General features: G+C 50.0%; 2 protein-coding genes across 2 annotated transcripts; one reads left to right on the forward strand and one right to left on the reverse strand.

Annotated features, from left to right (window-relative positions):
- Nucleotides 1-136: 136 nt before the first annotated feature.
- Nucleotides 137-8,936, forward strand: RGP1 (RGP1 retrograde golgi transport homolog (S. cerevisiae)). The gene is made up of 9 exons (XM_011980135.1): nt 137-168; nt 489-623; nt 995-1,131; nt 1,410-1,493; nt 1,592-1,741; nt 2,017-2,163; nt 2,376-2,503; nt 2,700-2,889; nt 3,418-8,936. The coding sequence occupies exons 2-9, from the start codon at nt 508-510 to the stop codon at nt 3,639-3,641; spliced, it is 1,176 nt and encodes a 391-aa protein (XP_011835525.1). The 5' UTR covers nt 137-168; nt 489-507; the 3' UTR covers nt 3,642-8,936.
- Nucleotides 3,757-5,039, reverse strand: MSMP (microseminoprotein, prostate associated). Its single transcript, XM_011980134.1, has 3 exons — nt 4,762-5,039; nt 4,422-4,530; nt 3,757-4,047 (listed from the first exon to the last, which is right to left on the reverse strand). The coding sequence occupies exons 1-3, from the start codon at nt 4,889-4,891 to the stop codon at nt 3,867-3,869; spliced, it is 420 nt and encodes a 139-aa protein (XP_011835524.1). The 5' UTR covers nt 4,892-5,039; the 3' UTR covers nt 3,757-3,866.
- Nucleotides 8,937-12,125: the final 3,189 nt, after the last annotated feature.

The raw sequence follows: 12,125 nt of genomic DNA on the forward strand, positions 1-12,125 counted from the left end.
CGGAAGGGACTCCGCGGAGGGTGGAGGACCGAAGGGAAGTCCCGCCTCTACCGCCCAGCGGACGCTGCCGCCGACGTCGCCGCCGCCGCTGCCGCGCACCTAACCGGGACCCAGAGGGGCGGGCAGGTGAGGCCTGAGGGTCCTGATCCCTAGTGTCGACTATGCGAGGTGACGGGCGGCCGTGATCTTGGGCTGGGACGTGGAACTTTGAGGAAAGGAGGAGCGGAGGCCAGTTTGGCAACTCCGCGGGAGTGCCCGGGGAGAAGAACCCGGCGCACAGGGGCGGGGGTCCAGGGCCCAGAGCGACGTCCTCCCCCGGGCAGTACTGAGTCTTCAGCCGCCTCCCTGCCACCCGCTTACCCTTCCTATATCCAGGCGCTCCCTCGGGCACCACGGTGCTGACCACCCCTGTCCTCAGTCCTAGGTGCTCACCGCAACGCTCCTCACTGTCACGGTGCTGACCTCCGCCCCACCTTGTTTCCTTCTAGATCTGATTCCGGAGCTGCCATGATTGAAGTGGTAGCAGAGCTGAGCCGGGGTCCTGTATTTTTGGCTGGGGAGGCGCTGGAGTGTGTAGTGACCGTCACCAACCCCCTTCCCCCCACGGCCACTTCTGCATCCAGGTGGGGATGCTGGCACTGAAGGTGGTGGCCCTTCTGGGAAGAAGCCAGATTATCTCTGGGGCTGAGGCAGAGCTCAGGTTGTCCTGTAGCGACACTACCTCCTTTTGCTCATTGTGCTCTCATTGTAGGAGAGGGCTCTTTAACAGAAGATGTGGATGACATAGCTGTGCGCTTTCCTTCCCCTCCCCCTTTCCCCGTTTTACCCACAGTTTGCTACTCTTTATTTTATGGTTTCTCTTTGGAGTTCTGGATTTCCTGATCACTAGGACAGTCATCTAACCTTGTTGGTTAAGACAGTGCGATAGGGAGCTTGGAAAAGCATTTGTGAGGTTGGGAACTACCTCGAATACCTCCTTTTCCTCTTCCCACAGTGAGGCCCTGGCCTGGGCCAGTGCTCAAATCCACTGCCAGTTCCATGCCAGTGAGAGTCGAGTAGCGCTGCCTCCCCCTGACTCTAGTCAGCCAGATGTCCAGCCGGACAGCCAGACCGTCTTTCTGCCACACCGAGGTTAGAGAGGGGCATTTGCCTGGGAGAGGTGGGGTGTGGGGGGTGTGTGTGGAGGCATTGTCACCCATGGGTGAAGTTGTTAATTGTTCTTGTTCTTATAGTCCCTGTTGTGCTGGGAATGTTGGGGAGCATGACTATTTCTTTAGGGGTAGAAGACTATTCTCATTTCATAGCAGGGAAAGAGGGCCTGGCAGCTTTTCACTGTCTCCACTTGCCATGCTAGTCTTGTTCAGTACTGGACAATGGGTCATTAAATTAGTCATTCTTACCTTTTTCAGGTGAGAGGGGTCAGTGTATCCTTTCTACTCCACCAAAAATTCTATTCTGTGACCTGAGGCTAGATCCTGGAGAGTCCAAATCATGTGAGTGATTGTCCCCATCCCTGAATTGCCTTCTAAGCCTCCTGGAGGGAGAACTCCTCTGGTGCCTCTGGCTGCCCTGACAACTACTTCCCAACCAGACTCCTACAGTGAAGTGCTGCCCATAGAGGGACCACCCTCCTTTCGGGGTCAGTCAGTCAAGTACGTCTACAAACTGACCATTGGCTGCCAGCGTGTCAACTCCCCCATCACATTACTCAGAGTACCTCTGAGGGTTCTTGTGCTGACTGGTAAGCAAGAGCTCCTGGAGGGAAGGGCGGGGGAGGACCATGTCAAAGCAGAAATTGTCTTAGAGGACTTGCAAGAGGGGCTGCAGGGAAAGTTCCTGGTCTCAGTGATGGTGCTCGGGAGTTGGGAAGGAAGGGAGGGTTCTGGAGATAGAGATGTACACCTCAGCCCTGGCGCCCCTTACCTTCAGCCGTCTCACGTTGGAATCTAAAACCCTAACCTCTACTGTCATCTCTGTTCCCTCTCAGCGTTACCTCTCCACTCATTCTTTCTCTAGGCCTTCAGGATGTCCGGTTTCCCCAGGATGAGGCTGTAGCCCCATCCAGTCCATTCTTGGAGGAGGATGAAGGTGGGAAGAAGGATTCATGGCTAGCTGAGCTGGCTGGGGAGCGCCTAATGGCTGCCACATCCTGCCGCAGCCTCCGTGAGAATTCTTTCAGAATTGTCCTACCCCATCCTTCCCCTCATTGTATTCCCATCTCAGACAGCCTCCTAACCACCACACACTTCTGTGGATCCACTGATACCTCACACCTCCAATTATAAAGAAAAACCCCACCTTTTGGCCTGTGGTGCCCAGTCCTAGATGTTCCCCAGTGTGTAGACTCCAGGCTTATAGTGTCCTATTCTCCCCAGATCTATACAATATCAGTGATGGCCGAGGGAAAGTTGGGACGTTTGGCATCTTCAAATCTGTGTACAGACTTGGCGAGGACGTGGTGGGGACCTTAAACTTAGGGGAAGGAACTGTAGCTTGTTTGCAGGTAAGAAGGGAGCAGAGCTTCTTATCCGCTGGGTGCTGGAGTTGAAGGGCTAGGGTGGAAGGCCTGTAGAAAGAGGGGTGGCATGTAGAAGGGGATAGTGGGGTCATCCAGGGTCCCTTTGTAAAACAGCTTGAGGTTGGGCTGTCCTCTCACCTACAGACAGCACTTCCTGTTAGCACACATCTCTTGCTCCCAGTTTTCAGTCAGCTTACAGACCGAGGAGCGTGTACAGCCTGAGTACCAGCGGCGACGTGGGGCAGGGGGTGTCCCCTCTGTGTCACATGTGACTCACGCCCGGCACCAGGAATCCTGCCTGCATACAACCAGAACCAGCTTCTCCCTCCCAATCCCTCTCAGCTCCACCCCAGGCTTCTGTACAGCCATTGGTGAGACCCTCACTGTTACTGGAGAAGGGAGAGGGGGACAGTAAAATGCTGTGCTAAGGGGGGGTGTAATGGATCCTGATTCCTTATACACACTCCCAGACATACCCACATCTAGCCTCTGACCTTGAACAGTTTCTCAGACCTTCAGCCTCTTCCTGTTTCTTAGATGCACTGACCCCTAAACTCCTAACAGCTTGATAGAACTCCTCCCCCATGCCTACCTACTGGGAGCTTGTGATACACCGATTTTTGATTACTTCACACTACCTAGACTTCACTGCCTCACTCTTGGGTTGTTAGGTATTCTATTCTGCTATGTTAGGTATTTCATTCTGCTATCTTCAGCTGACATCTATGGGACTACCCAATTGCTTCAGAAAAACCCTTAATCACAGCTCCCTGCTCTGTGATTTTTGCCTGTCTTCCTGAATACAGATTGTTTTTTTCTTATTCACTAACTATATCCTGTCATTGGCCTTTACTCCCGCTGGCTTCTAATGCTTGTACCTTAATCTTTTTCTTCCGTAGTGTCCTTGAAGTGGAGATTGCATTTTGAATTTGTAACGTCCCGAGAACCAGGATTGGTACTCCTACCCCCTGTGGAACAGCCCGAACCTACCACCTGGACAGGTCCTGAGCAAGTACCTGTAGACACCTTCAGCTGGGACCTCCCCATCAAGGTGCTGCCTACCAGCCCCACCCTGGCCTCATATGCTGCCCCAGGCCCTAGCACCAGCACCATAACCATCTGAAACTGGCCCACCCTGGCGCTAGTTCCTTGCGAATACTGAGAACTCAGCACCTGGACTCTAGTGGGACCCACTTTTTCCACCTGGGGTCCAATGTCGTGGACAGTGAGAGTCAGGCTTTCAGCTATAGCATTAATTTATTTATTCAGAATACATTGGCAGCTGCTAGTGGTTTCCCTGGAAGTGGCAGCAGCAGTGAGCAGTCAGCAGATGGGTGATCAGTTGAGTTTAGCTGGAGTGGGGAGCAGGAGCCCCAGGAACAGGGGTGTTGGCTGAGCCCCATTCTGGGTCAGGCCCTCCCCCTTTGCAGGGCAGCCGAGGGTCAGATTTTTGCACCAAGGAGAACTGGCAGGTTCCTGCCTCCTGACGTACCTCACACCCAGCTGGAAAGTCGATGGGATGCTGGGACCTGGGAAACCAAGGATGGGGGAAGGAATCAGCACAGTGAAAGGCTGCCTTTATCCCTGCCCACATGTTCCCTCTCTCACAGCTTTCCCCACTAGAGCCCCTTTCAGTGGCCCCTTGGTCCTCCTAAGCTCTCACCTACCATATGTGGGCCTTTTTGTTTTATAACAGGAGTATTTTTTCTCCAGGTACACCCCAACCTCCCCTGATTTATAGCCTGAGGCCTTATCTTTCACACTAGTGTTGGGCCCTTCATGTTCGGCCCATCTTGTACTGCTCTTCTGTTCATTCTTACATCACAGCAATCTAGTCCCTCCCTGGTCATCCCTCAGTCATTCACATCAGAGTCATTCTCTCTGGCTATCTTTGGTCACTCACGTGTCACAGCAGCCCACACCAACAGGATGCAGACAGGTGCAATGGAAACAGTCCTTGCGGAGCCAAGACTCACCCAGGGTGAAATATTTCCCCTCATAGTGACAGGGGGCTAGGGAAGAACGGAAAATGTTAGTGGGTGTAGGAGTGCTGATGAGAGGCAGAGTCTCTTCAGGTCTGGGGTGGAGACGGTAAGTACATACTATATCCGTATTTAGTTTGTCTTTCCTCTTTCACAGCTGAAGGGAGCCTGGGTATTTTGACATGGGATCATCTCTAAGGCCCCGTCCTCCCTGTGCCCTCTCTGCTGCTCCTTCATTCCTAATGCCTCACCCCACTTTACCTTGAGCTTGGAAGTAGCACTTGCTGTAGACTCCTGGGTGCTGGAGGAGTAGAGACATCACCAAGCAGACGATCCCCCAGCCTCCTAGGATCCCCTTGGCCTGTCCAGCCCAGAGCATCCTCAGGGCCATTACTGCTGCACAGCCCTCTCGGACCCTTCTTGGCCTCTGCTCAGCTACTCTGGTCTTGACTCCTTGACTTTGCTTTGCGTTGCTCCTTGAGTCTTAGTTTCTTTCTTTCTCCCCTGGGCTCCTGTCTCACACTATCTCCCTGCCCTCTGCTCTCACAGGCTAGGGATGTTTATAAAGTGAGGACCCTGGCCCCCTGCTGAGTAGAGCTGGAAAAGCTGTAACTCTGTTTCCTGAGGTGAGGGCATGAAAACAAGAGGTCTAGCTTTAACAAGCTGTGAGAGCTGATTCATGCCCCGGCACAGCTAGAGGGAGGGAGGTGGCCATGGAGCGGGCACTGGACTGGGCACTTCCCCAGCAAGGAGGCAGGAGGGGTGAGGGCCCCCAGGTGGTCCCCAGATCTCTTCCCTGACCTGGAGAGAAGGAAGCATTCCACCTTCCCCCTTTCTCCCCCACTGCCACCACCAGGGGTGTGTACGCTGGGATCCCTGCCTGGACCGGAGGGAGGCATTTCCTGGGGATGGTTAATCCTGTGCCCCAGCCAAACCCAGGAGCTGCAATAGGGTGCGACGGCCAGAGGCTCCAGGAGAGTGAGCAGGCACCTGGAATGGAGACTGTGTTTCTCTCAGATCCTGGGGCAGGGTTTCCCTAATGTATCCAAGAAATAGGGCTGCCCCTCAGAGATGGTGGGGAGAGTCTCTTTTCCTCAGGCATTCCAGAGGTGAACTGTCCATTGCTTATCACCCTCAAACATACAGCAGATGTGGGATCACCCCACCTCTGGGGATGGTTCTTTCCCCCTTTCAAAAAGGAGCATCGCTATGTGCCCTGATAGGATGAATCACTCCAGGTTCACAGAGGTGTCCTCTCTTTCCTCCCATATGTAATAAGTGTGGTTTTTAGGAATTTATCATTTGGCATCCTCTGAGTTTCCCACAGGTTCTGGAGGAGCCCAGGATGCATGATTGAGAGCATAGGCTGCAGAGACAATCTTCTTGGATTCAGATCCTGACTCTACTTAGCTATGTAACCTGGTCAGATTACGTCACCTCTCTGAGCCTATTTCCTCATCTATAAATTGGGGATAGTAATGCCAACTCATCGGGCTGTTATGAGGATTAAATGAGATAATGCATGCAGTGCTCTTATCACCATCTCTGGTACGTAAGCATCAGGAAATAGCAGTTGCTGTGATTGGGGTTAAAGCTCAGAGGCAAAATGGGTGACATCCTTTTCTTTGAATGACATTAAGCAGTTTGTGCATAGCTGAGGGCTTCTGTTGGGGATGGCTGTCTCCTGGCATAGACCTCTGCCCCTTTCACACTCATGCTCCATGTTAGCAGTCCCCAACCTTTTTGGTACCAGGGACCGGTTTTGTGGAAAACAATTTTTCCAGCAGTGGATAGAGGGGGATAGCAGCGAGGGGATGATTTTGGGGTGAAACTGTTCCACCTCAGATCATCAGGCATTAGATTCTCATAAGGAGCGTGCAGCCTAGATCCCTTGCATGTGGAGTTCACAGTGGGGTTTGCACTTCTCTGAGAATCTAATGCCCCTGCTGATCTGCCAGGAGGAGGAGCTCAGGCGGTAATGCTCACTCGTCCACGGACCATGTCCTGCTTTGTGCTCCCGCTTCCTAACAGGCCACAGACTGGTACTGGTCTGTGACCTGGGGGATGGAGACCCCTGCTCCATGTCACCTTTCCCACCTCTTTCAAAAACAGGTACCTTCAGGAGCATTTTGGTTTTGACCCTTGTATTGACTTCTGAATGTCTAGTTTGAAAAACTGTTCCCAATAAGCCTTCTTCCCCCAGATCTGCACCCTTACCTCTACCATGGGACAAGGTGTCCTTTTAAGTCTCCTGCTTTTTCTCACTGGGATTCAGATCCATTTCTTCCCATCTCCGCTCATGTGAACTCTCCAGTTCTCCTTTCTCACCACTCTCCTGCTAGCCATCTCTTTGGCACTAAAGGCCCTGGTCAAACTGGATTTCTTTCATTTTCCATACTTCAAAGACCCATGTTCCACGTATTCCCCATAAGGACAATTTCTTTGGCGTTTATTTGATTTGTCTAAGTTTTCAGTCCCGTTTACTCCAAGACTCACTCCCTGCCACCTAGTGCATCAGATACAACTTCCGGCTGACTTTTCAAGGGGGGCCGCCCTACCTGTCATCTCTTCATTGTTCAGAAATGACTGTGTCAGTGCACCTCATACTGCCTTCCTGTCCTCTTCCAAGGAGACAGCTAAGGTGGATGGAGATGCAGAATGGACCTCACGTTCGCCCTAGTCAGGACTGATGCCCTTTCCGTTTCAGAGGAGTGCCAAGAAGAAACTCACAGTTGCACAGCAGGGTGCTGTGAGGTCGGCTGCAGTGTGGGAGGCACGGCCTGGGCCTGCTCTCTGGGCGGGAGCAGGTGGATTCGAAGGCCTGTCTAGCACGAGGACCCAAAGGTCTTGTCAGTGGCCAGTAGCTCTGCCGCCTTTCCCAGAGAGGGGGTCCAGTGGACACCTTGGAAGGAGGCTGGACTGTGGGCCATCTTCTGCAAGCTAGAGCCAGCCCAATAGGGGGCGGACGTGAGTGGGTAGCTGGGGCGCATGAAGGTGGGGGTGATGCTGAAGGGGAAGGGAGCCCCAGTGGGGATTGGTGCGTGTGCGGAAACGGGGACAGAAGTGAGGGTTCATCGCCTGTAACGAAGATGAGGTAGGCATACAGGGGCTTTAGAGGCTGGGCTGAGCCAGGAGCCCTCTCCCAGAAGTTGGGGGGCGGCGCAGAGGTGTGGGTCGAGCCCGCATGCGTGCCTGATGGGGAGGGGGTGAGTCGTTGAGGACCAGGCCCGCTGGGTCCCCGGGGCTCGGTGGCTGGCGCGCAGGGCCCGGAGGGGGCGGCTGGCGCGCACCGCACGCATGGGGACAAGGAAAACATCCGCCGGAGGCCCGGCCGGGCAGCGCTCCAGCCTCGGGGCAGGTGCGCAGCGAGGAAGTGAGAGTATTCCGGCCCCACCCCCAACCCCGGCGGCCCTCCGGTGAGTCACTGCCGACCCCCGCCGCCGGAGGGAGAGGGGAGCTGCGGGCCAGAGCCCCGGAGGGTCTGGAGGAGCCAGGAGGGTTTCTGGGAGCAGAGGGTCACTTAGTGGGCTTCTGTCCTGATGTCGCTACGGGCGCGAAACGGACACTGAACACAGTCTGACTGAATGGAGGCAGGTGGGGAGGGATCCCTTGGGAGAACTTGGCGGACCGAGAGCAGACCCCAGGGCAAGGAGGAGCCCCCGAGGAGGAAAGGGGAAACCGGCAGATGGCGAGGCCCAGAAAGGGCAGGGGAGCCGGGTTGATTGGGGTGACAGAGGAAGGAAACACGCCAAGTTAGGCCTGGGAGAACTGAGGGGACCTGAGGAGGGAGGAGGGAGACCAACATCAGGTGGGAAGGTGGAAATGGCTAAACTCCAGGCATCAGGTCTGTCCAGAGGCTGGCGTAGACAGTGAAGGGTAGGTTTTAGGGGGTAGGGGGAGTTATGATTATTTGGGTACATTTTGGGATTATTTGGTCTCATAGGTTCTGGGAGCCTGCTGGTCTCGTGTAACGGATGGTTTAAAAGCAAGGTTGTCTGCGTCTTGGATTACTGTCTGCCATTCAGCCTTTGCCAAAAAATTTGGCACTGATCTGCACATTTTTATAGTCATTTAAAATTGTATGACTCTATTTGTCAAACGATTTAGGTAATTTTGGATTTTTTAAAAATAAAAAATTTAAAAATAAAAATAGAAGAGTTGCACAATCTAATTCAATATTTGACTTAAAACCCAAAGTGAGGCTCTCAGATTAATAATATGGTGTTGAGCCTTTTTCTTGTTTGACTTTTCTGCCATTTTCCCCTCACTGACTTGATTGAATTCTTTGTGACTGATGCCTCAGTTTTTCTGGATCAGTAGTGCTGCACTTCCACTTTTCCTCTCCCTCATTTTACTGTCTTTATTTTTAACCTTTTTTCTGTGTAGCCCTCTAACAGGCCCTATACATTTTGAACCAAGTAAAACATTTCTTGGAATGAGAGCCTTGGACTACAGTATACAAAGACAAACAACTCACAGTTTTAGCATATATGTTAGGCTACTATCTTCTGTGGATGTGTATGTAACTATACAGTTTCTGTATTTATCCTGTGACTGACAGAAAAAGTTAAAGCTGTTTAATTCACCATAGTATTTTTACAACACAGCAATTTATTAGCCTGACTTCTCTTCTAAAATCAACACTAAAATGGTATTTTGTATTTGTCTCAGAGACACTAATTCTGTCATGATCCTTATGATCTGTGTTGGGCCAAAGGCGATTACTTTATAAATTATAAAGAACCTTAAACTCTGCATTGCCTTTGGTCCCAAACAAGCAAATCTGGGTCAATTAATAATAACAAAAAAAAAAGAAAAAAAAAAAGAAAAATGTCTTGCTTTGGGCCCTGTTGCTTTCTCCCATGCTGTTTTAGCCCCAGCCCTACCCTATTCCCAGTGGCCTTTGCCTTCATTCCTTCTTTGCTCTGCTGGGCATCTTGAGAGGAAAACTTCACACTAACTTCCTCTACTATAAATTCTCTCCCTTCTCTCAACTCTACACTTCTCTTCGCCAACATACACCATTACTGCTTCACTGATTTTTTTTTAAAGCCCCACAGTCCTTTCTGGCTCTTTTCCACCTTTAACACTCTTATGTTGAAATCCTCCCTTTTCCTCCTTTCTCTTTAGTAAGACCTCAGATTTTTTTAAAAGCTAGGCTTGATTGTTTATTCTGCATGGTCCACTTCTGCCTTCCTTCCTCTTCTATTACCCTTTTCTTATTCTAGACTGTTTTTAAACTCAGTTATGCTTGCTTTCACCAAAACCTTAAACTTTCCTGTGATTAGAAAAAGATGCTTATGTTTCCATTACTTTTCCTACAATAAAACACATTCTCAAATTCATATCCACTTCAAACTCTCCCAACGTTTTGCATCCAGAAGCATAAAGTGGCCATTATTGTGAAGTCTACTGAGTGACCATTTAAGCTTGGTGTTATGCCAGACACTGTATAGTTAATTTCATAATCCTGGTGCCAGTTTTCTAAATTATTACAGACAATAGATGATGGGCCGGGCACAGTGGCTCACACCTGTAATCCCAACACTTGGGGAGGCCAAGGCAGGCAGATTGCTTGAGACCAGGAGTTCAAGACCAGCCAGGCCAACATGGTGAAACCCTGTCTCTAAAAATACAAAAATTAACTGGGCGTGGTGGCGCATGCCTGTAATCCCAGCTATTCCGGAGGCTGGGATGGGAGAATCACTGAAACCTAGGAGGCTGAGGCTCCAGTGAGCCAAGATTGCACCACTGCACTGCACTTCAGCCTGGGTGACAGAGTGAGACCCTGTCTCCAGAAAAAAAAAAAAAAAAAAAAATTCTTTGATATGCAATTGTTTCTCCACTTTCCCTTCCCTCTCATGATCTCTACTCAGTAAAACCAAGGTGCAGTTTCTGGATCCACCTATCTTGGGGGTGATTAGGAGTAGAGGGTTGTAAATACCTAGAATTTTTTTCCTTTCTGATATAATTCTTGACCTCCTTCTAGAAGTCCTGTTGTCTTTGCCGTAGAATTTTTATTTAAGCATTCTTTTGCAGAAGAATCTCTAATGTCCTTTTTTCATCCAGATTTACACTTGACAAATCCTAAAGCTACTTCTACACAGTTCCTTTATCCATTTTTCCTTTTTTGTGCCTATGTTATTTTTCATGGGTTTATCATCTCTTTACAAATGGGCTGCATTCACTGAGGGGCAGCATTGATTTCCCGCTGCTGTCACCCAGTGCCTCAGCCTCTCTTGATTCTTTTTTTGGTTCACCCTTGTTTCCCGTACTTACTTTCCTTTATTGTCTGTTCTAATCTTCTCCATATCTATCTGTTTAATGAAATTCACTATTTTGAAAAAGATTTCTGGGGTCTCAAAAGTTTTTCAGGGGATCTCACATAAGTCTCTGCATTGTGACCTAAACTGTGTAGCATTGATTTCCAATAGATTGAGGCTAATGGGCGAGGGGAGGGGGTGGTTGTTGGGAGAGTGGAATATCCTCATGCACAGAGTTTTTCAGCTGTGAGACTGTTAACATTTTGGAGGATAATCCTTTGTTGTGGGGTGCTGTCCTGTGCGCATTGTAGGATGCTCAGCAGCTACTCAGTAGATGCCAGTGATACTATCTCAGTTGTGACAACCAAAATGTCTCCAAATCCTGCCAAATGTTCCTGGAAGACAAAATATGCCCTCTACCCGAGTGTTGAGAATTACTGTGCTAGAATATCAGCTTTTTGAAATTGATTAAATGGTTATACTTTCCTTCCTAACTGCTGATTTGTAGCTGGAGTTTTAAAAGTGTGGTCTTTGACTTACTTGGTAGGTGGTAGCTTCTTAAAATTGCAGGTTCCTGAGCGTATCCTAGACCTACTGAATCAGAAATGCTGAAGGTAGAACCCAGATCTGATTTTTACAAGACACTACCTTCCCACCCCCAACCAGGTTATTCTTCTGCCCTAGGCTTGACCCTCCTGTGGCATAACTGCTGCATTATCTACATTTTTTTTCCCTGCAAGTCTTCCTGGTGTTCCAGCTTTGCTTCCGCTTTTGGCCCCATGATGCCAACACAAATAAGGAGGCCTCAGGTTACCAAGACAACTGGAGCACAGGAAACCGTAAAGGCTCAGTGCTCCCACAGGCATCACAGACTGTGGCTATGCTGGCTTGCTTTCTCCTTAGGGACTCAGTCATACTTCCTTTTCCCTATCCCCCAAACTACCCAGACTGGCAGATACTGAGGCCCAAGCCACAGATCCTGATTTCACAGACCTGGTAGTAGATTTATGGGGTGGGTGGGATAGGGAATGGTGAATGAAGCTTTCCTTCTAGCATTGATATTTCATGTCATTTTGGTGATAACTGAATTTGTAATCATGAGAACTACATTTCCCTGGGAGTTGGTTGTTAGATGCAAGCTTTGAAATCAGGATGCTTCTCTTTATTTATGTTATTTATGCCTACTTCACTGGACCTTGAGTCTTAGATGTTTTTGCATCCCTAGCTAAATTTCTTTACAATTTGCTTTGGGCCAAAAGGTTTGGCAATCTACTTCTAATACACTGGAAGCAGCTAATGTTTAGCAAGAAAAGAATATTTTTAGGGCCAGGTGCAGTGGTTCATGCCTGTAATCCCAGCACT

The sequence above is a fragment of the Mandrillus leucophaeus genome, unplaced genomic scaffold (assembly GCF_000951045.1).
Source record: "Mandrillus leucophaeus isolate KB7577 unplaced genomic scaffold, Mleu.le_1.0 Scaffold208, whole genome shotgun sequence".
NCBI classification, from domain to species: Eukaryota; Metazoa; Chordata; class Mammalia; order Primates; family Cercopithecidae; genus Mandrillus; species Mandrillus leucophaeus.